The sequence below is a fragment of the Fistularia commersonii genome, chromosome 3 (genome assembly GCF_037954325.1).
Source record: "Fistularia commersonii isolate RoL2024-O1a breed Wild chromosome 3, RoL_Fcom_v1.0, whole genome shotgun sequence".
NCBI lineage: Eukaryota > Metazoa > Chordata > Actinopteri > Syngnathiformes > Fistulariidae > Fistularia > Fistularia commersonii.
The window spans coordinates 9,714,777-9,736,304 of NC_141286.1; the positions used below are offsets into that span (position 1 = coordinate 9,714,777).

The 21,528-nt window shown below is 46.8% G+C and overlaps 1 protein-coding gene across 2 annotated transcripts; it reads left to right on the forward strand.

The window, feature by feature from the left end:
• The first annotated feature begins 5,238 nt into the window (after nucleotides 1–5,238).
• LOC147235437 (period circadian protein homolog 2-like) lies at nucleotides 5,239–21,316 on the forward strand. 2 transcript variants are annotated; one of them, XM_086143556.1, is made up of 22 exons: nucleotides 5,239–5,373; nucleotides 8,886–9,470; nucleotides 11,295–11,387; nucleotides 11,552–11,706; nucleotides 11,907–12,028; nucleotides 12,174–12,375; nucleotides 12,973–13,024; nucleotides 13,315–13,457; nucleotides 13,696–13,774; nucleotides 13,890–13,996; nucleotides 14,085–14,238; nucleotides 14,369–14,477; nucleotides 14,555–14,837; nucleotides 15,144–15,288; nucleotides 15,372–15,505; nucleotides 15,643–15,849; nucleotides 15,938–16,183; nucleotides 16,292–17,331; nucleotides 17,512–17,707; nucleotides 17,849–18,086; nucleotides 18,179–18,329; nucleotides 18,733–21,316. In XM_086143556.1, the coding sequence occupies exons 2-22, from the start codon at nucleotides 9,016–9,018 to the stop codon at nucleotides 18,886–18,888; spliced, it is 4,467 nt and encodes a 1,488-aa protein (XP_085999682.1). In that variant the 5' UTR covers nucleotides 5,239–5,373; nucleotides 8,886–9,015; the 3' UTR covers nucleotides 18,889–21,316. The 2 variants fall into 2 exon arrangements, with proteins under 2 accessions (XP_085999682.1, XP_085999683.1); XM_086143557.1 differs by having other exon boundaries at nucleotides 15,147–15,288.
• The last annotated feature ends 212 nt before the right edge of the window (nucleotides 21,317–21,528 follow it).

Genomic DNA, 21,528 nt, shown 5'->3' on the forward strand with positions numbered 1-21,528 from the left:
GATGAACGTCCCTGCTGTGGTCCATATTCCCAGTGCGAAAAATTTCACCGCCGTTTTTAAACCTGTCATGGATGAACCCTGAACAGCAGGCATCCAGTCGGTGGCAAGCAGGGAGCAGGTTTGCAGGGGTTGGTCCCTTACTCGACTTGGACAGGCTGAGGAGCTTAAGAATCAAACAAGGAATGTTCAGTTCCAAGCCTCCCCTTCATGCAACATGAAGTGGTTTGATGCTAAAATAGCTCCGTGCTATATAAAAAAAGCTTTATTACACATAAAGTAGCATGATGCTCGATAGTGTAGCTCCATGCAACCTAAAGTGGCGAGATGCGGAATAGAGGACTTCCATGCTACACAAAATGCCTCCATGTTGCAGAAAAGCAGTTCCATGCAACCTAAAGTGGCTTGATCCTAAATAAAGTAGCTTCCTGCTACATAAAATACCTCTGTCCTATGTAAGTCGCTTGTTAAATTAAGTACTTCCGTTCTGCATAAAGTAGGTTGATGGTAAATGAAGTAGCTTAATGCTGCATTAAGTATCTTCATGCTACAGAAATTTCCATGATGCTAAATAAAGAACCTCGATGCTTCATTAAGGATGAGCCTGTTGATTAGCTGAAGCTTCACCTCTCATTGTTTTTAGCTTCAGTGCCTTCAGTGTCTATTGTTACTATAGCAACCTTGATGCTATTTTTTAAATGTACTTATTGTATTTTGCCAACTCCAACACTGGTTATACTGCCTGCCGATAGTGCACCTTCCAATGCTTTTGGTCCCTGGTCAAAAATGCTGCTCACGGTCCCTCCATGATGGGTCAATTGCAGAGAACATGGGTTTTCCCATGCGTATTAATAAAAGATAAATTACTGAAATAGCATACAGGTAAGACCTGGAGTTATATATACTGATACTGATATATGGAACTGAAAGAATCAGGTGTGTGTGTTTATGGCTTTATGGCTGGCATTTATATGAATAATGTGGTGGGCCAAGCCTTGAGTCATGAATCCAATAAAAACGTCTGTGCCTCCGCATACAATCTCAAGTTGAAGGCCTACAGTGCCTCCGAAAGAAAATAGAATAGAGCTAATAAAAGAAACGGCAAACAAAGTGAAGGCTTCATCTCCTCAGAGTATCTCAACCAGGGGATGGTATAAAAACATCTCTACACCTACAGTACATCAAGAGCCTGCTCTGGTCAACTGATGTACTTCTCACTGCTTTCGCTGCATGGGGGAGTTAAATCAGACATGCATTGCTTGCTCATTCGTTGTCTAAAATGTTTATCCTGTAGTGGTTTATCACAGCTGTCACTGAGCAAGAGGCAGCGTTCACCATGGAACAGCCACATGGAGAGGCACAAATATTCCCCCTCTCATTCACACCTCATGTAGACACATGCAGCCATTCACCCTCTCATTCATATGATAAAGAGACATATAGACATTCGCCCTCTCATTCACTGGTCTGGACAATTTTGCGTCTCCACTGAACCCCCTGCATGTTTCTGGACTGTAGGAGGAACCTGGAGGACGTTGAGGAACCCCACGGAGACATGGCAGGAACTTGGAGACTCCATCCCCCCCCCCCGTGGGAATCAAACCAGGGACCTTTTCTCTGCAAGTCTCAAGCAATAACCAGTGTGCCACCTGGCTCATTTATTCATATATGTGTATTTTTGAATGACCTGCATAGCATCTACTTCCACACACCCTCCCCAGACTCAATGCCCATGCTCTGTGTGTGTGTGTTAACCTTAAGCTTCAAGTATCTCCACAATACAAAACATCTCTTCTTAACAACTGTATCCAAGCATTTGAGGCCCGCCATCCTTTACGCAGCTCTGGAGGAGAAAAAAGCAAGTCCGACCCTCTAGGCATCATCTCTTTGATTGATTCCCGATTAGTCTGAAATTGTTGCACGTCATCCGCTGTGTCTCTGTGCTGCTGTTGCATAACACGGAGAAAAGAACACACACACGAAAGAAGTGGAGGAGATCTGTGAAAAAAATATGTCCAGGGAAAATAAATTTTAAAAAGTCTATGTTTACGAGGGTAAGCCGGGTCTCAATCTCCTTTCTGTCACCTGGCCAGACCCATCTGCCATCTGCATGAGTTTCCTGATGCTCATGAATACAAACAGCGGCAAAGAGGCCGTCCGGGGGGTGGGGGGTGGGGGGGGGATATCGCCAGTCTGGACCAGTGTGGGTCTTGTCAGCTTTCTGCTGGCCTACTTTCCAGCATCAGACTGAAGATAAACCTCCATGGCATGACGTCCATAGCAACAGAGGAAAAGATGAAACTGTCTTCTCTATCTAACTAATCTTCTGCATCCTCCATCTTCCTCTTTCCCTCCATCCAGAAACCCCAGTTTCTCAGTTTCAACCTCCGCATCCTTCTACCCAGAGCTTCACCATCACTCCTCTGTCTGACTTTATCTCAAGAACATCTACATGTGCTATCACTCTCATGGACTTGTTCCTGATCTTCTCCATTCTCCTCACTTCCAAAGAGTAACCTCCACATCTTCATCCCCGCTGCCTCCTCGGTGTCTCACCTCAGTCTTTTCCACCTTTCATACTCTTATCACACCTCCACACTCTCCATTTCCCTGGACCTGTTGACTCTTGGTACTTCAAATCTTCCAGCTTCTTCATCTCCACTAATTACATCGTACAAGTTAATGTCTTGTACGTTAAATGTTAATGTCTTCCAAATCCACCGCCTGCAGCCCCATCTTTCCACTTCCCCTCATCCACATAGGTATTCAGTCCAGCTGCAGCTGACCTTCATTCCTCTCATTTCCAGGATGTTCCTCCACCTCTCTGGATTTAAATACAAAACTTCATCCTACAAAATCATCCAATCACCTCCTTGCGTGTGCTTTATACTTCAGTCTGCAGATTCTCACCCATGCCAGAACTTATTCCACTTCAAAAATGAAAAAAAAAAAAAAAGATAATGTTATACAAGTCCCAGGATGAATCATCTCCAGTGCGTGATTTGTTCACTAGGTGTGATATTTTCTGACACCGGCTTCTCTTCTCACGAGGCACCCGGCGGTTCCTCCTTGACGGAGGTGAGGTCACTTGGCTCCAATGGATGGATGCTTTCTTAATACAAGAGGGGAAACTGGCGTGCCATTGCAGCTAGGTATTTTAGCATGACCAAAGTAAACGTTGGTCTCAGCATCGGTAATATATATACATACACACATATATATATATATATATATATATATATACATATATGAAGCTGGATGTACAAATATATATGTAGAGATTGAGATGGTTGAGTTACCATTGATTTTTAATATGTGACCCCCAACACACACACACAGTTATAGGTCTTGACCTCTGACCCCTTCACTGGAAATAACAGCATGGCATAAAAAAAAATAAAGCATTTTGTCTTTCACTGCGATCCGGCGAATTGGACGACACCTGGAATAGAGCCACCGTGCACAATAACGCCCCGCGTGTAGAGGATTTCTGGTTAGATAATCATGATAATCACATTTCCCTGTCAAAGTTCCCGAGCCGCCCACAGACCTGACTCACTCGCTGTTTAGGGAATTCCACCCACCCACAGGTACAGACGTAGGTCGGACCTCCTCAAGTCTAATGATAAGAAAGGAGACCCATGTGTGGCTGAAAGAGAAGAAAGGGATGGTGATTCAGACTCATTTAAAAGTCAGATTCACAATCTCCTCCTGCAGCGACTCTCCTGGTTTCCTACCCTCCCACTATAGCCTCTGGGCCAAGTAACCTCCAGTCCCTATAAGTGTCATTTCGACACACTTGGATGCATTAATACCCTTTTGCCAAAGTCAAGTAGATGCTTCCGTTTCCGGGAAACACCGAGGGAGCAGAGCAGGGAAGACCAGCCACCTCAGGATGAAGTCACCCGTTGTCTGGATGCAGGGGAGGATGTGAGAGACTTCCAGACTTGTCCTCTTTGCACATCGCACTGACGAGGCGCCGGGAGGCAGACGGCGCCTCGTCAATGCGACTGGCTGGCTTCTCGGCGGGGGTGCGAGGCTGCCTGTGACTTCTGCTTGGTCTGTCAGATGGTGCAAAAAAAAACTTTTTTTGCATTAGACAAACATGGAATCTCATCTTTTTTTTGCTGGTGGTGTATTGGGGACTGGAGAAGGTTAGATTCTGACGGGGGGGGCTTTCTGTGTGGACTCTCCATGTTCTCCTGTGTCTGTGTGGGGTTCCTCCGGGTTCTCCAGGTTCCTCCCAAACACATGCATGTGTGAATGACAGCGGATCAAATACTAATACTAATGATGCAATAACCTAGAATTATACAGTTATGTTCTTTGCAAATTGGTGCTGCTGCAATATATAATTTCTAAAGTCTTGAGATTCTGAATAGTACGTCTTTACAAGACTTGAATAAGGGGGTGAATGGTTGTATGTCTCCATTTGTAGGATCTGTTCACTCAATTGAAATGCCATGGGCCCAGAGAGAACCCCACCTCTCCCGCAATGACAGCTGGGATGGGATCCAGCCCCCTGACGGCCGGATAAGCGGTGTAGATGACGAATGACTCAATGAATGAATCAATCAAACTGCTTTCCAAAAGTCGACACTTAACCTTATTTGAAAGCATGGGGACGCTCTCCAATATGTAGGACTGCATAGCATCATAAAGAATGGTTAACTTCATACACTCCCTCCGCGACGCAAACAGCAGGATAAGCGTATAAAGAATGAATGAATGAATGCATTAATTAATAAATTACTCAAAAAACTTCACGTTTTCAGTCATGCATCCCTTAATCCCTGCAAACCAGCTCCGTCTTTTTGAGCTTTCCCACTCAAACGATGTTTCTGCGAAGTTGCTACATTTACTGGGAAAACAACCGCGTCACGTTCACGTTGTGTCGTCACTTCCGGCCCTCGTCCCCGGACTTCCTCCTTTATGTAACGTCACGACTCAAAACGTTGTTTCGCGACTCACAACTTCCCCGGCCTCACACCGCGCGAGACACATAACATGGGATTCCACGTGCGGTGGACGACTTGTTTATATAAAACGACGGACGGCGCTCCAGGCCAATCGGATTACCGTGTTTCAATTACGTCACGATCCCCATGGAAACCTCCCAGTTTCAACCAATAGAGGCTCGCCGGGGGTGGAGTTCCCGATTGAGGTCGCGAGGCGCTGTCGCTGATTGGCTGGCGAGCGGGTGCCGGAGCGAGCCGGGGAGGAACCGACACTACTGTGTCAGCCCGTCTGAATAGCGTCTCCCCATTGAGGAATACCGCTGGCTTTAACCGAATGTTTTAATGTGCCGCATCGGTTTTGCTTTTTTTGCTGGACACCGAAGGCTTTCGAGACAGTGATTTTATTCCTTCGACACCGGTAAGTCTTAGTAGAATTACACATTTTACTCAAAGGAAGAATTAACAATCGAGCGCAAAAAAATAAGTTGCATAACTGAAACCGATCTGCGCATGCGCGGAAATTCAGATTGCTCTACTTTTTGTGAAAATTCTTGACATAAAATGAAATTTAAGCGGTTATTTGCGCTCGGCGGGGGAGAATAGTGTGTTTTTTGGGCATATGAATCCTTCGTGGTGAAACTGCGAGCGTTTTGTCGCGTCTTTTCGGCGGTAGAGTTACTTTTACATAACTGTGTCAGTGTACCGTGCAGTGGATTGCAGGTCAACGTGTGTGTGGATTTTGAATAGCAGGTCAATGGGAGTTAGTTGGGGGAAGGGACACTTTTTCCAACTTCAAGTGCAGTTTTTAAGTACATTTCGCAGCATTTTCTCGAATTTAACACTTTTCTCGAGTCAGCCCGCCTCGTCGCGATCCCACTTGTGTGTCATAAATGAAATATTTGCAGATTTAAGAGCTTTACTTTAGGTAGATCCTGAGGAGCTTTAAGGCATATCCCAACAAATCATTTAATTTCATCACATCGAGCACATTTCATCGTGGGAACTCATTCTGTCTAATTTGTTTAGAAATATTATAATATCGTAGATATTTCTTTCTCTCTTAAATACAGCGTTCATTTACAACTGACCTGAGATTGTGTAAAGTTAAAGGGTATGAATGGTAACGACATTGCAGCTACAGAGCTCTTAAGTTGAACATGACATGTAGTATATCTTCAAATAAGTACAATTTTATTATGGTATGACTACAGAAAACACAACACGATGTATTCTAAAGGTTAGTTACCTCACCTTGACATTGTTGTAAGGTGCCTCTCCGATGGCTATGGTGCTGTTCATACACTTGTACAGATGGTAGAAGCTGTCAAATATGACATGTTGAGTGGCAGTGAGACTTGAACTGCTCAAATGTAATTTTATTGACACCCAGGATCAGACGGACAAGTGACACCTTATGGATCACATTTATTCCTGCACCAAGTTTGTTGTTTTTGCAATATCAATCTGGTTTTGCAGTGTTTTCACGTGCATTGCGTGGATGAATGATGGAATAGAGATGTCAATCGACATTTGCTCTGGTCATTAACTCCGGCATTTTTTTTTTGTAAAGTGTCGGAATTGTGCTTGAATGGGAAGCAGTGCTACAACAGCTTTGCGCTGCACAAAAGCCAAATCCATGTGACTGGAGCAGCGTTGTATAATGCCTGAGATCTGTGCTAGTGTGTTGGGTGGTTCAGAGCGCTCGGTGATACAGGGTTGAGCTGCAAGAAGAAAGGAGGGGGGTTGGTCCAGTTTCATTATGTCATTCCTCTGCTCTGTTTGGGGTGTTGCTCGTTATGTGCACGTTTCTGAAGGACCTGGAAGGAGTGTTTGGTGAAATTCTGGTCCGCACGAGTCAAGTTTTATCCGCTGTCTGCTTTGTGGAGCTCGGGTAGAACTGCGTCTTTAGTCAGCTCGTGTTCACGCAGTATATGTAGTTTAAAACCCTTTTTTAAAATGCACCGAATTATCTTGGGACCGAGGTGTCAGGTTTGTTTTCTGTTTGCTTGAAACCATTATCTGGACTGTTATCGTACAGGATTGCTAACGAAGGTAATATAGCTTTTTTTGTTCTTGCTTCCCTTATTTTGAAAAAAGTAGCATTTAAGTACTTGTCAATTCAGAAGTCAATGTTTTCTGGTTAAACTGCTCCTCATATTACTGCCTACTGCTGTCATCGTTTGTCATACAATCCCCTTCTTTTATACATATGAAGTTAAATCGTGTCTATTTCCCCAGTGGAACTTTTTTTTTTCTCCTGCTTGTGTAACGGGGAAAAATGAAAACATGTCTGTGAACATGAAACTATTTGCCGTTCGTTCCATTGGTTGACATCATGCTAACCTGTTGTAACTCCTTGCTCTCCCCTGACTGGTCCTTTGCGGCGGCCAATAGCAAGTCTCCTCTGCCGGCTTGGCTCATGTCTTAGTTTAACTCCGGAGTGGGTCATTCCACAGGAAGCAGAAGCATGTGGGTGGCGAGAAAGTCTGCTAAGCCTCGGCCAGATCTTTAAATATCAAAATCAGCCAGTGAAATTTTGAGGGGTTATGTAAAACAGCTTATGTAAAAAGCGAGAATAGATAAGTAGCTGGATGCAGATAATTCTTAATAGTTTACCTAAATAGCCACAGTTGGATCGCGAATAGACGGAAATCCGAAGAATAGTCTGGATTTGGCTTTGGTCACTCCTGCCAATACTTCCAACTTGTGTTGCAATGCACTTTGTATCCCTGGCAACTGTTGATACTCTATTCTGGCGCTGGATTGCAGAATAGTTGTTGTTAATTTTTGTCGCATTCAGGCTGTGTGTCTCCAACACAACACAACCTAATTTCACATTGATAATAAAGTAACCCAGTGTGCCCTTGATGTGAAGGTAAATTTAGCCAGAGGAATATCTTATTTACATTTCCTGCATATCTTCCTGCACAACTGTTGGTTATGTAAGGCTACACTTATTGGATTTATCCTTAATTGAGTAGATATAATGCATCAACACATCTGTTTATCAAGTGACTGTGGCCTTTCTTACTCAGGGCTCTATTGTTGTTGTCTGCGAGCGGACCCCCTCGTCCTCGCCCAGCACAAGATGTTTTTTTATTCTTCCAACTGTTAACTTGTAGAGGTTTTCTGCAGAGGAGCAGCCCCAGAATTCGCAGAGTTTGTGAAAAGGTAGTAATTTCTGTGAACCGGTGAGCCAAGGGTAGTCAAAGACAGAGATTTAAAGCTTGTTTGGCTGCAGGTTGGGCTCACTTTCAAAGTTATTTGAATGTATAGAAATTTAAAAATTGCAATATTTATGTTTTGAATGTAAGGTTAAACTAAACAACACATTTGCATTTTTTTTTAATTGGTCCTTATGTCATTTCAGTCATGTCAAACAATATGTATTGGCTAAAAATTGAATTGTCATATCAAAACCCGATATCGACATGAGATGAGACTACGGCTAATTGTTTTTGCCGCATAGGTGCATGTTGGAACAATTTTTTTTTGTGTGTGTGTGCCTTGCGTGTGTGTCTTCAGAAGTGTGTTTTCATCTCTCAATTCTCACCTTTCATTTGAAAAGCTCTTTTGAAAAGTCGGACCACATCACACCGCATGGAGGCTTAAATCCACATGGAAAGGGCAAACAACGGCCTATTTACTGTGCAGACCTTTTGAATGATGGATGGGGCCGCCGCGGTTTGAATATTTGTGTGTGTGTGGACGCAATATCTGTGATGCAGTGCCCTTTTCACTCTCGTTGACTTTTAAAATTGCCAAGACCCCATGCAACAGACTATTTCTGATGGATGTATTCCACTAATCCCCATTGATTCCTTCTAGTTTTAGAGATTGTGTTTATTTGTCGTCGTTGTCATAGTCCTGTATAATGTAACATATTGTATGAGAAACCTCACCTGTTGTGTTGTTTCTTTCCACCTCAAGATCACCTCCCGAAGATCACCTCCCACATCCCGAGGGGTGAAGTGCATTGACATCCTGGTGCTACCAACATGCTGGCAGTGCGATGAGGAAGACAACTTAATTTCCAGTTTTTTGCTCCTTTGCTCATCCCATGTCGGAGAACAGTGACCCCAAGCACTACCTGTACTCATCTGTACTGGACGGGCGTGACCTGCCCCACGAAAGGGTCGGCTTCCAGGTGGAGGAAGGGGGTGGGAATCCCTGCTCCATCAGCCAACTTCACCGCATGGCCAGTAGCTACAATGAGAACTGCGGCGGAAGGGACAGAGTCGAACTGGGGCCAGAGCTAGGACTGGCGTCGGAGGGCAGCGACAGCAGCCACGGGCGTCCCGTCTCGCCGGGCTCACCCCATGATGACAGGAAGAGAGCGCGCTCACCTTTGCACGAAGACGTAGAGATGGGCGGCAGTGGCTCAAGCGGCAGCGGGACCGAGTCCCACGGCAACGAGTCCCACGGAAATGAGTCACACGGCAATGAATCAGTGGGCAGCTCGAACGGCAACGGCAAGGATTCGGCTCTCATGGAGTCATCGGGGAGCAACAAGAGGTGAGAGCATCGTACTGCTCTGCTGAGAGCATTGTACTTTTTTGTGGAGTGAGTCCTCCATGCGTCATTACCTGCCAATCCACTAATATTTGATGCTATAACTGACAAAGTGTGAAATGGGTTTGAGGAGAAATTTTGATTTTTGGAGCAAAATCTGTTTTGGTTGCATTAGAAATTCACCGGATCTGATTCAGTGATACCATCTTCATGCCAGACCGAAAATACATCCTTTCCTTTGCTGTGTTTTCTATATCTGGCTGCAAAAAAATATCAAATACCACCATTTTAGTACCAAGTGAAAAGAAGTGATGGGCATTTTTTTTTTTCTCCGCATGGAAATTGCGATAACATGCAAGTGAGAACAGAAGCAAAGCCAAACCTTCATGGTCCTCACTTTCACATCTATTGTACAAGAAAAGGGGCTTCTCCTTTTAATCCGGTTTAAAGGTTATCGGATCTAAATATTAAGCTCAGCCTTGACCTTAGCTACCTGCAGTGGCCACACCGGGTGAGCCACCACATGGTAACGGCCTTTGGGGGTTTGGACTTTGGAGTCCTGATGGGGTTGAATGTCATGGGGTCCCTTGCCCTAAAGGGAAAGACCTAAATGCTAATAATAATAATCTGTATAATGATAACTTCAGTGTAGTTTCCTGTGTCTTTTTTTTTTTCTTAATCCAAATTTACCTTGCAAATAAAATGGCTCTTGTTAAGTTTTAATTGAACATATAATGGAGAAGCACTGCAATTGCATTTATCTCTTAATGATTTCCTGGTGGTGCAGCTTTTTGGTCATCCTTCTAAAATCCCGCATTAGGAAACCAACTGAATAAAGATGACCAAGGGTGTGAAAAATGTTCACATTTGGAGAGTTTGCACAGCAATGACATTTGGTTGGTTTACATCAGGTCTTGACAACAACACAAAACCAGCAATAGTTGAGTTGGGTTGTTCAGTGGAAGGATGCTTTCCTCTTTTGTTTTTTGTTAATTCAAATTAAGTCTGGCTTTTGGACAAGAAAGACATTCCTCAGTTGTTTATATTTATTCCAGAGCCGTCAGTCGAAAGGAAAAGTCAACCATCGAACTGTCCTCAGATTTATTCATCTGAGATTTACAGTCTGACTGATTTAGCGTAGCATCAGCTCACAGTTGAAACATTGGTAGTTTGTCCCAGGTTGTAACATTCCCTTAGAAATCAGAATGGATAATCTGTATTCTAGCTTTTCCCTTCATTGTCATCATCTTGGCCCGGCACTGGTGTTTCATATTAATCATCAGAAAAGTGACCTTATTGCCTCCACCCTGAATATGAAAGGCCACCTGATGCCATGCGTTAATGAAAGCACCTGTGCAGCTTGTCTGGGCTTGACCTCGAGCCGCGACACACTCTAGGCCACGCTGGAGGCGGAAAGCGCTTTATATTTACTCGCTGCCATTCTTTCTCCATCTGGCTCTTGGAAATTCAGGGAACTGAGCCGCTGAGCTCTTAAGGCTGCCATTCTAAGGCACCCTTTCTATGCTGGACTGCCATGTGGTCCCAAAGGAGAGCCACCTAATGCAATCGCTACTCAGGTTTTGCAAAAGCAGTGGCCAATGTGAAAATTCCATAATCACCTTTTGTTTCCTGCAAACTAGCCAATTGTGTTCTCTCCAGTGTTGTGAAAAAAATGTTCCAGCTCCTGCCCTGCCGACTTATCCTCATTGTTCAGGGGATCCAGATGTCCTGCAAGGCGTCCCTGACTTCTGATGTGTTTTGTCTTGCGGTTTTGTTTTGGCTCTCTGGTCGTTCTCACAGAACACTTTGCGCCTTTTGTGCTTTCAGCTCCAACTCTCACAGCCCCTCGCCACCCAGCAGCTCCAACGCCTTCAGCCTGGTGAGCTCAGAGCAGGACAATCCCTCCACCAGTGGTTGCAGGTTAGTGCATTTGTCAAGTTTTGCAGAGTGATGTACAGTTTTTAAACTTTCACAAAGCAGGCCAACCTCCACCTGTCTCCCTCTCCTCCTTGGAGCGTGTTATCGCTGGTGAGCGCTCGCCATATTTTGAACGCACGTGTATCCGTCTCATGTACCCTCTGCAGCAGCGAACAGTCAGCCAAAGCTAAGACACAGAAGGAGCTCTTCAAAACCCTCAAGGAGCTGAAGATGCACCTGCCGTCGGAAAAGAGGAGCAAGGGCAAGTCCACCACCGTCAACACGCTCAAATATGCCCTGCGATGCGTCAAGCAGGTGAAAGGTAGGACTGCTCTTCCGTCATGCTCTTCTCGCACATGTTTGCGCTGCACATTGGCACCGTGGCTAACCTAGATCACTAACATTGATAATTGTAACACTAGTCTCTGAACTGTTTCAGCAGTCTGTCTAAATCACCATGTCCTATTTCCGGTGCCATGCGTCCCCTTGAACACATCTGTCCCTGCTCTCTCCGCCTTGCAGCCAACGAGGAGTACTACCAGATGCTGATGATCAATGACAGTCAGCCGCCGGGTTTCGAAGTTTCGTCATATACCATCGAGGAAATCAACAGCATCACCTCTGAGTACACCCTCAAAAACACCGTAAGTTCATGAAAGATACCCTCCCTGAACTAACTAGCTGTCCCTATGAACAACTTTCAAGAATCATTTCGGTAGCACTGTCGAAAAAAATTGTCTGCCAAGACAAGTGTGTACTAATACACATTTATCCATCTATCACCCTCAGGATATATTTGCCGTGGCTGTCTCGCTCATCACCGGGAAGATAGTTTATATCTCGGACCAGGCGTCGTCCATCTTGAACTGCAAGCAGGAGGTTTTTCACAACGCAAAGTTTGTGGAGTTCCTGACGCCTCAGGATGTCAGTGTGTTCTACAGCTTCACCACGCCGTACCGCCTGCCTTCGTGGAGCATGTGCACGGGAGCCGGTAGGTAAAACTGGCATCACGTGTGCAAAAAGAAGCGCCGATTTTTCACGACAGATTTGAAAATGTTGACATTTCGGATGCAGACGGCTATCCTCCCCCCCTTCCATGAGGGACACGTGGAGAACCCACATGGAGCGCTACCCCTACTGCCTGCACGCGCACAAGCATCTTATACATTCACAGCCAAGCCACCCACACACACGCTGTCATACACATGCCCATACACACATAACACATATTTCATTAGCGCGCTCAGTTGTACATTAACGATTGCATGCCCACACACACACACACACACACACACACTCTCACACACCTGTCATGCAAGTGCTAAAATCCTGATCATAAGGATGGGCGAGGCTTCTCTGATGAGTTTTCCAAAACAGCAGACGGACAGCTTATAATTCTAACATAAAACCGTTTTCTTACTTAGTTTTACAAACTTGCTCTTTTAGTTTTGCACTGACTGACTGCGGCCAGTTAACAGATGGGATGTTTGGAAAGAGTCGTCCTGAAGCACCTGTTCACATACTCATCCTGCCCCCCCTTTTTTTTTTCCCCTCTCTCCCTTCCACCCTCCCCCTCTGCCTTATTCAGAGTCCTCTCCCACGGAGTGCATGCAGGAGAAATCCTTCTTTTGCCGCATCAGGTGAGTAACATTGTCCCCATCTTCTCTGATCCATAGTTTCCTGCCCCAACGAGCTCTGACTCAGCAGGAGGCCCAGGAGATGGAATGGGTGGGTGGGTGGAAACCTGAGCTTTGCCTCCATCTAGTGGTCAACCCAGTACTACAAGAACAGACTTTGAACAAATTCTTTTCAAGTCCTTTTCACTTGGTCAAGAATTTATTTCAAGTAGATGAATAATAAAAGGGCGAGTGATTAAACTCCTATCACAGAGCTCAGTTTTAATTGCCACCCTTTTCTGTGTGTGTTGTAGTGGAGGAAAAGAGCAGGATGGGGATCTCCAGTACTACCCTTTCCGCATGACGCCTTACCTGATGAAGGTCCAGGATGCGGAGCTGTCCGAGGAACAGTTCTGCTGCCTCCTCCTGGCGGAGAGGGTGCACTCTGGTTACGAAGGTGAGACCCTCGAGCGCACACAGAGTAAACATGCTTTTGCTCAGCCAACGGGCAGGGTCAACGGCCTTATTGAAACAGTCATCAATATTTAAACAACACGTCTGTGACATCTTTGCCTCCGTCACCAACACATTAGCTGCTCTGGGTTTTTTATTTAGCATCTCTTATCCTCTATTTTAAGGTTCAGCGTCAGACAACTATCAATATGTAATATTTATTTCCTATTCGTGATCCACAGCGCCCAGAATCCCACCCGATAAACGGATTTTCACCACCACACACACACCGAACTGTGTTTTTCAGGATGTGGATGAGAGGTGAGCATTTCTGTCTTCTACTCTCTATATCAACTAATTCAAAATAGTAAAGTGCATATTTCAATGACCTGCAAAGCAGCTTCAATCCACCACTCACGAGTTATTTCTCTATCAGGGCTGTTCCTCTGCTGGGTTACCTACCCCAGGACCTGATCGGCAGCCCTGTACTGGCTAATCTGCACCCGACCGACCGACCCTTGATGCTGGCTGTCCATCGCAAGAGTAAGTAAACCTGGTGTTCTCCTTCATTTACTTAATCTCTTTACGTTCTCCTTTTTTTTTTTTCACACTCGCTCTCTCTTCCCCGCAGTCCTGCAGTATGCCGGCCAGCCATTTGATCATTCCTCCATCCGCTTTTGCGCAAGAAACGGGGAGTGCATCACCATCGACACCAGCTGGTCCAGCTTTGTCAACCCCTGGAGTCGCAAGGTCTCCTTTGTGATTGGGAGACACAAAGTCCGCATGTAAATATACACGGTTTTTCACGCATTGCTGTCCTGGCCATGTTTGTTCGCTAACAACGGTGTGTCAACATTTATGTCATTGAAAATATCCTGAATGACGTTTGTGTGTCATCTGGCTGTTTCTTTTAAGGGGTCCAGTGAATGAAGATGTCTTTGCAGCTCCCGCTTTCCACGGAGGGAAGATCATGGATTCAGACATCCAGGAAATCAGTGAGCAGATCCACAGGCTGCTTCTCCAGGTATGTACGCACTCTGGGCTTTTTAGTATATCACACACTTTCAAAGAGAGGCCATCTAACTCCCTCCCTGTCCTCAGCCGGTTCACAACATGGGCTCCAGTGGTTACGGTAGCCATGGCAGCAATGGTTCCCATGAGCCGCTGGTTGGCATCAGCTCATCCAGTGAGAGCAACGCCGGGAACGCCGTGGCCGGGAATGCGATGGAGGAAACCAGCAAGGCCAAACCTACCAGAACGTTCCAGGAGATCTGCAAGGGAGTTCACATGCTGAAGAACCAGGACTCCCAGGGGGGCCTGCGCTCCCCTCCGCCATCGCCTGCGCCGTCCCCGTCTAAACCCGAGCAAAAGAAGTCTACTGACTGTGAGTTTAGTATGAGTGTCAGCAAATGTCCGCCGGTTGCATTTCCACTCTTGACTCCATGCTCCTCACACTGAGAGGATGCCAGGAAAGCTGGTCATGTACTTGTTTATCACCCTAGTGTGAGAGACATTTCCAAAGAATAAAGTACAGAAACATTGAGAGATGATGTAGTATTTGAAATAATTGTAGTAGATTGTTTGGAAGTGTATTTAAAACATTCCTTAATTTGAATTTGCATTAGTCATCACCTGGTCGATTTTTTTTATTTTTTTTTATTGTGAAAATCTAATATTTTTTTTCTCCCAGCAGCTCAGAGGAGCCCCCTAGTACGCGTGAAGGACTCCACCCTGCAGGCCAGAGAAACTACTACAACAAGCCTGGAGGACTTCACATGCAAAGACCAGACTGTCTGCTCCTACCAGCAGATCAGCTGCCTAGACAGTGTTATCCGGTAAGCACACGTGCATGTGTGTGTGTGTGTGTGTAAAATTGAGAAAAGTATGTGAGCTCTAACGTTAAATTTTTCCTCCCCAGATATCTGGAGAGCTGCAACATCCCCATCACAGTGAAGAGGAAGTACCAATTCTCCTCCAATACCACTTCCTCTAACTCAGACGATGACAAGAAGGGCACGGAAGTCAGCATGCAAGGCACAGGCACAAACACAGGTGTGTGCACATGCTCTGCAAAGGGTATTCAATCAGCTCAGCTCTTTATCCTTTTGGGTTCAACTATTTAAATGAAACACTTGAAACAATCCAGTTAGCTAGCTTAGCACTAAAGGAGGCTCCTCTTTATTTCCCAGATCCCCTGATGATGGATGGCCAGCCCGGCCTGTCAAACATGAAGGCGCTCAAGAAACCTCAATCTGGGGCTGCAGCCGTGGTGGGGGGCACCCTGACGCCCCTCACCCTGCCCAGCAAAGCCGAGAGCGTTGTGTCCATCACCTCCCAGTGCAGCTACAGCAGCACCATCGTCCACGTGGGAGACAAGAAGCCTCAGCCTGAGTCCGGTGGGGGTCTTTCCATTCTGTCACGGCAGCCACGTTTATACGACGCATGTAGAAATACATTCTTATTCGGGTTTTTTTTGTCCTGCAGAAATAATCGAGGACGTGGCCGAGAGCCCGGCGCCCCCGGCTCAGCCCGTCAGTGTGGTGTCTCCGCTCAGCCAGGAGAAGGAGGCCTATAAGAGGTTGGGGCTGACGAAGCAGGTGCTGGCGGCACACACCCAGAAAGAGGAGCAGGCTTTCCTCCACCGCTGCCGGGAGCTCCGCAACGCCCGCATCTTCCAGAAGGATGGCTCTGCGTACCTGCACAAGCAGAGAGGCCCAGCCAACGCTGAAGGTATGTCAGCTTTCATGACGATAGCATGAGACAAAGAATGCAAAAAAAAAAAAATGGGTGAGCTTGCGTAATGACGATTCCAACGTTGATATTTGCCCCCCCCGCCAGAATCAACCGGTCTCCGATGCGCGACCAAACAAGGTACCCGCAGGACGGAAGCTGCGGCCAGGAAGGGCAGCCGCAACAGGAAGATAAAGAAACCACGCATGAAGCATCCTGATTCTTCAGACAGCGCCGTGTCCAACCGCAAGCCCCGTCCCCCCCTCCAGGGTCTCAACCAAACCTCCTGGTCCCCCTCCGAAGCCTCCCTGTCCGCCTTTAACGTCTCCTACCCGACCATCGTGCCTGCATATCCAATGTATCCCCCGGCGCCGGCCGCTCCAACTCAAGTGCCCCGTCCTGACCCTTCCCTCTCTTCACCCTTCATAGAGGGACAGACCACTCAAGCCCCTCCCGCCGCCACCCCGTACCCTGCCCCTATGGTGACACCTGTGGTGGCACTGGTGCTGCCCAATTACCTCTTTCCGCAAATAGGACAGTTGGGCCAGATCGGCCAGATAGGGGCAGCTCCCAGACCGACATTTTTCCCCGAGCAGACCCAGACGCAGCCTCAGTACACCGCCCAGCAGCCCTTTCAGCCCCCGCAGCCGGCCTACACCATCCAAGCACAGCCGCCCTTCACCAACCAGCAGCTCTTCTCCGTACAGACCACCTTTCCCTCCCAGCAGCCTTTCCAGGCTCGCCCAGCCGCCTATACTCCCCAGCAGCCATTCCCCCCTCCGCCGTCCTTCCCGGTGCAGCCCCCGTTTGTGCCTCAAGCCCCTTATCCGGCGCAGCCCTTTGTGTACAGCCTGAACCCGGAGCCCCCGAAAGGCCCGGCCATCGAGCCCCGGGAGGGGGTGCCGTCCCGCTCTTCGACCCCGGCGTCTGGAGCGCGGGAGCCCGCCACGTCACCGACTCTGTTCGAGTCACGGTGCAGCTCGCCCCTGCAGCTCAACCTGCTGAGCATGGAGGAAGGGCAGCGCTCTGTGGAGCGCCAGGACAGCGCAGCAGCCGGGGCAATTGGGAGCACTGCTGTTGCGGCGCTGTCAGGAGTTGCGGGAGAGAAGCCCATGGCCATTTCAGCCAAGAACGAGAGTCACAAACAGGTGAGGGAAATGAAGCAGTGACAGGAAGTGACTGGGAATGTACAGTATGTCCCTAGTCTCTTCATGGAGTGTTCGGAGTCCAGTATGATGTAACACTGGGATTAATCCTGCTGTTATAAAATTGCCATAACAGGCCAGACATTGCTCCACCGTGACGTATGCCGTTTAACTGCCTCTTAGGTGGATTCTCCAGAAGATGCCGCTCACAGCGACGCCAACTCCTCATCCTGTGACCTGCTGGACATTCTGCTGAGGGAGCAGGACGACTCCCACTCAGGCACTGGCTCAGCCACCTCCGGCTCCACGGGCTCGGGCTCGGGCTCAGGCTGCAACGGTTGCGGCACCTCAGCTAGCGGAGCTTCAGGCAGCAGGACGGGTTAGTCGACTGATTTGGTTTAGATCTGCTAATTGATTGCTGCTATCAGTATCCTGCTTCTATTGCTATGATTGATATGATAGTACTAGTCCTCTTAGAACCTTCAGGAACTGTAAAGCCTCACTGTAATTCTTTACACAGGGAGCAGCAACACCAGCAAGTACTTTGCCAGCATCGACTCCCCAGTCCATGACCCCAAGACCAAAGCCAAAGTGAAATCGCGGGGCGACGGAGACTTGCAAGGCGGCCACTCTCCATCCAAGGTCTCAGCCAAAGGCGAGAGAGAGCCTATCATCAAATACGTCCCGCAGGAACCCCCCTGGCTGCTGATGGCCAATGCCAACGATAGTGTCATGATGACGTATCAGATGCCGTCCAGGTGGGACATTTACAGCATTGGAAAGGAACTTCACTTGTCTCTCGAATCTGACAGGTTGAACTGAAAATATGCCTATGTTGTCTGACCCGCAGGGACATTCAGAAGGTTCTGCGAGAAGACAAGGAGCGATTGAGGCAGATGCAAAAGAGCCAGCCCCACTTCTCCTCCGACCAGCGACGGGAGCTGTTGGAGGAGCACCCTTGGATGCGGAGGGGGGGTCTACCCTCAGCTATCAATGTGAAGGTGAGAGCCTCGCAGAAACCGCTTCGAAGAGTCAGTCATGTCAAGTTCTGATGGCTTTAAAATCTTTAAGAGCCAGTTTGCCGTGTGAAGGCATAAAGAAATTCTTGTCAAACTCTACTTGTCCGCAAGGCCAAAAGTCTTCAAGTAATCAAATTCCAGTTGCAACGACAAGAAGGTTTTGACTAGAATTCACCATGACCCCTGTGGCTGAGAACCTGTAATAAAGAAAATTCTCTTGGAAAATGTCCACTAGAGGGCAGCACTGAACTTTCACATTGAGAGAGCTCCTTGTACAACACCATTGGCAACATGGGTTCTCCAAATTCTTCGAGTTGCCCCCAGCAGTCCGGAAACGGGGTTAACAGGTGTATATTAACCCTGTGTGCGTGTGTGTTCCTTCCAGGAGTGTGTTTACTGCAAGGATGCGGCAGCAGCGCCCATTGAGGAGGACCTCCCAGACATGGACATGGGAGAGCTGGGTGATGACCTGAGCCAAGAACAACAGAACGCGCAGACCCAATCAGAGAAGCTGCAGCCTCCACCAGACTCTGGCTCATGAATCCTCACATTACCAATAAGGGGACACTTAATCAGCCACGGCTCATCAGACACACACACACATATTGTGGATGTGAGACAAAACAGCTGTGCAACCCTCAAAGACACACACGCACAACATCAATTCCGATAGACTTCTGTGCCACCATTGTGGTGGTAATGAGGATGCAGCTGGTGTGTGTGTGTGTGTGAGAGAGCAAGAGAGAGAGAGGGAGTGTGTGAGATCTGGGTTCAGGACTGCTGCTGAAATGCTGCTTTCATTTCGTCCACAGAGGGAGCAACAGTACTTTATGGGGGTCTTTGTTTGAATGACCTTGATGAAGGTCATTGGCCATCTCTCTCTCTTGCTCTCTCTTTCTCTCTCTCTCTCCCACCTGTGTGAGCTTTGGCCTCCAAAGTCAAAGTTGTAATTTTATTTTTTTCCTTTTACCAGAGGCAGAGCTTCACTGAAGTGTGAGCTTTGATTATTTTGGAAGGAAAAAAAAAAGATAAAAGAGTAAAAAACTTTATTGAAGATTATAAAAACATATGTGTAATTTAAAAGAAAAATATAACCCTTGTTTTCTGGAAAGAAGTGTGATGAGATTGTTCTAGTTGACCATCAATATGCAACCTCATGGGAGTATTTGTTTCTTGGCTGTCACGGTCATCATCCACACCAAGGAACATTGACAAAACCAGTGGGGTTAAAGGGCAGGAAACTCTCATTTTAATTCAAATATATATATATATGTTATAATCCTTTCGGGACCTCAGCAGCCAACAATGGCCAGCCAATGCTGTCCGACTCTTAGCTCTCTTCGACGGGGACAATCTGATGCAAGGTGCGTTAAAGGTGTTCAGCAAATTATTTATTTTGTAGCAGGTGCGCATTGTGTTGGATTTCCAGGGCTAAAGCCAAATAATTTCAACTAAAGGAAGCCGTTTACATGCACATGGACTCTCCAGAAAGTTCGACGACAACCCAGGGTCGGACCCCGCTTGCCTCGTCTCCATGACCATAGCGTCTGTGCCGAGGGAGGTCACCCCTATCTGACTGGGACGACGACATCCTCACAGTTTGGGCTGCAAATCAACTCCAGAACCTGAACCTTCATCGAGATCCTCTGGATCGTCTTCTCTCATCTTGACTATTGTGCTCTTGAAGGAGTGTCACAAGAAATTGTTGAGTGATCTTTCTGTCCACGTGGTGCAGCTCCGTAACAAAATGTGATGTGATTTTTTTTTTTTTTTCCCAGAACAAACAGGTATATTTTTAGGGATTTGAACAGGTGCACATCGCTCTCAGTATCCATCCGCTATATGTTTTGTCCCTTTTTCCCAAATTCAAAGAATGCCATCGCTGCATTGAAGTACTTTTCGGCACTGATGTTCGTTCTAACAGTACTGGGTGTGAGTCACAGGCCTGAAATACCATCAGCCTTTGCAGTTGTGGATGTTATAGTACTTTGGAAGCTGTGTAGTCAGGTGATCATACGAGGTCGCGCAAAAAAAATCATGTACATTTATTGGTATGTTGGGGGGCGGGGGGTGGGGAGGGAGCATTGTGAGAAATGTAGCTAACATTGGGACCACGCTGCCTAGGTAATCTTCGTATCGGAAACAGGGTTACAAACAACACGGTGACTCTACATCTGCAGACACGGAGAACTTCCGCATTCTCTGTTGTCTGACAAGTATTAAAGATATCCTCAGGCTCAGTGCAGCCAAGAGCAGAGATTGCTGGGGTAGTGCACGTGAATGTACCACGGACCGGACCAAGAACATCTTGACAGCTTTCTTTCTCCTGTTTTTTTTTTTTTTTTTTTAACAATTATTGTTCTTTTATCAGAACTTTTTATATTCTATTTTTCTGTTCATGTTATGTATGATGTGTTTTATTTTATTTGAAGAGCTTTGAGTGTCATGGGGATGGGGTGGACCAGACCTCCAGACAATTCCCAGGTCTTGTTACTGTGAGCATAGTAAACCAACGCCTAATGGTCAGATACTTGGATGACTCCGGGGGGTGGTGGTCTTGTACAGAGGCCCCTCCTTGTCGCCGGAGTCTTTCTGTGCAAAATATCGCCAAGGAGGCCTCCAAACGCTCACCCGTGCAAAGCTGAAATAATGAAATACAGGAAATAATGACCCATGTTTTACGCCTTACTTCATTTTTTTCTAAAGGCCTCAAAGGAAAAAATAGAGGGAAACCATAATTTCAGTTGATGGCCACGGGCGGGCTGTTGGGGGCACCCTGACCCTGTACATGTATTCACATGGTACTGGCACATTATGTGGGGTGCGGTCATGTACATTTTGTTTCAATGCCACTGTATGAGTGTGGTCAGCTCAGACTGGCACAGTCCCTGTGCAATTTTGTAGGTCAAAGATTTTTGTGTTGTTTGAGACATAACGACAATGTTGTAATAAAACTAAAAGAAATATCATCATATCATGGCCAGGTCTTCATTCCAAGGTGAGATGGGGATGTCCGGTTTAGAGACATGGGAAAGAAAAGGAGGCAGTGATGAAGATGGATAGGATGAGCACGAGCAGTGAGTCCCACCTGCAGGACAGCTCATCTTAGATGTTTTTGAGGCTACGTGAGACTGCGATGGTTTGGACATGTACAGAGATAGGATAGTGAAGATCTGGACTG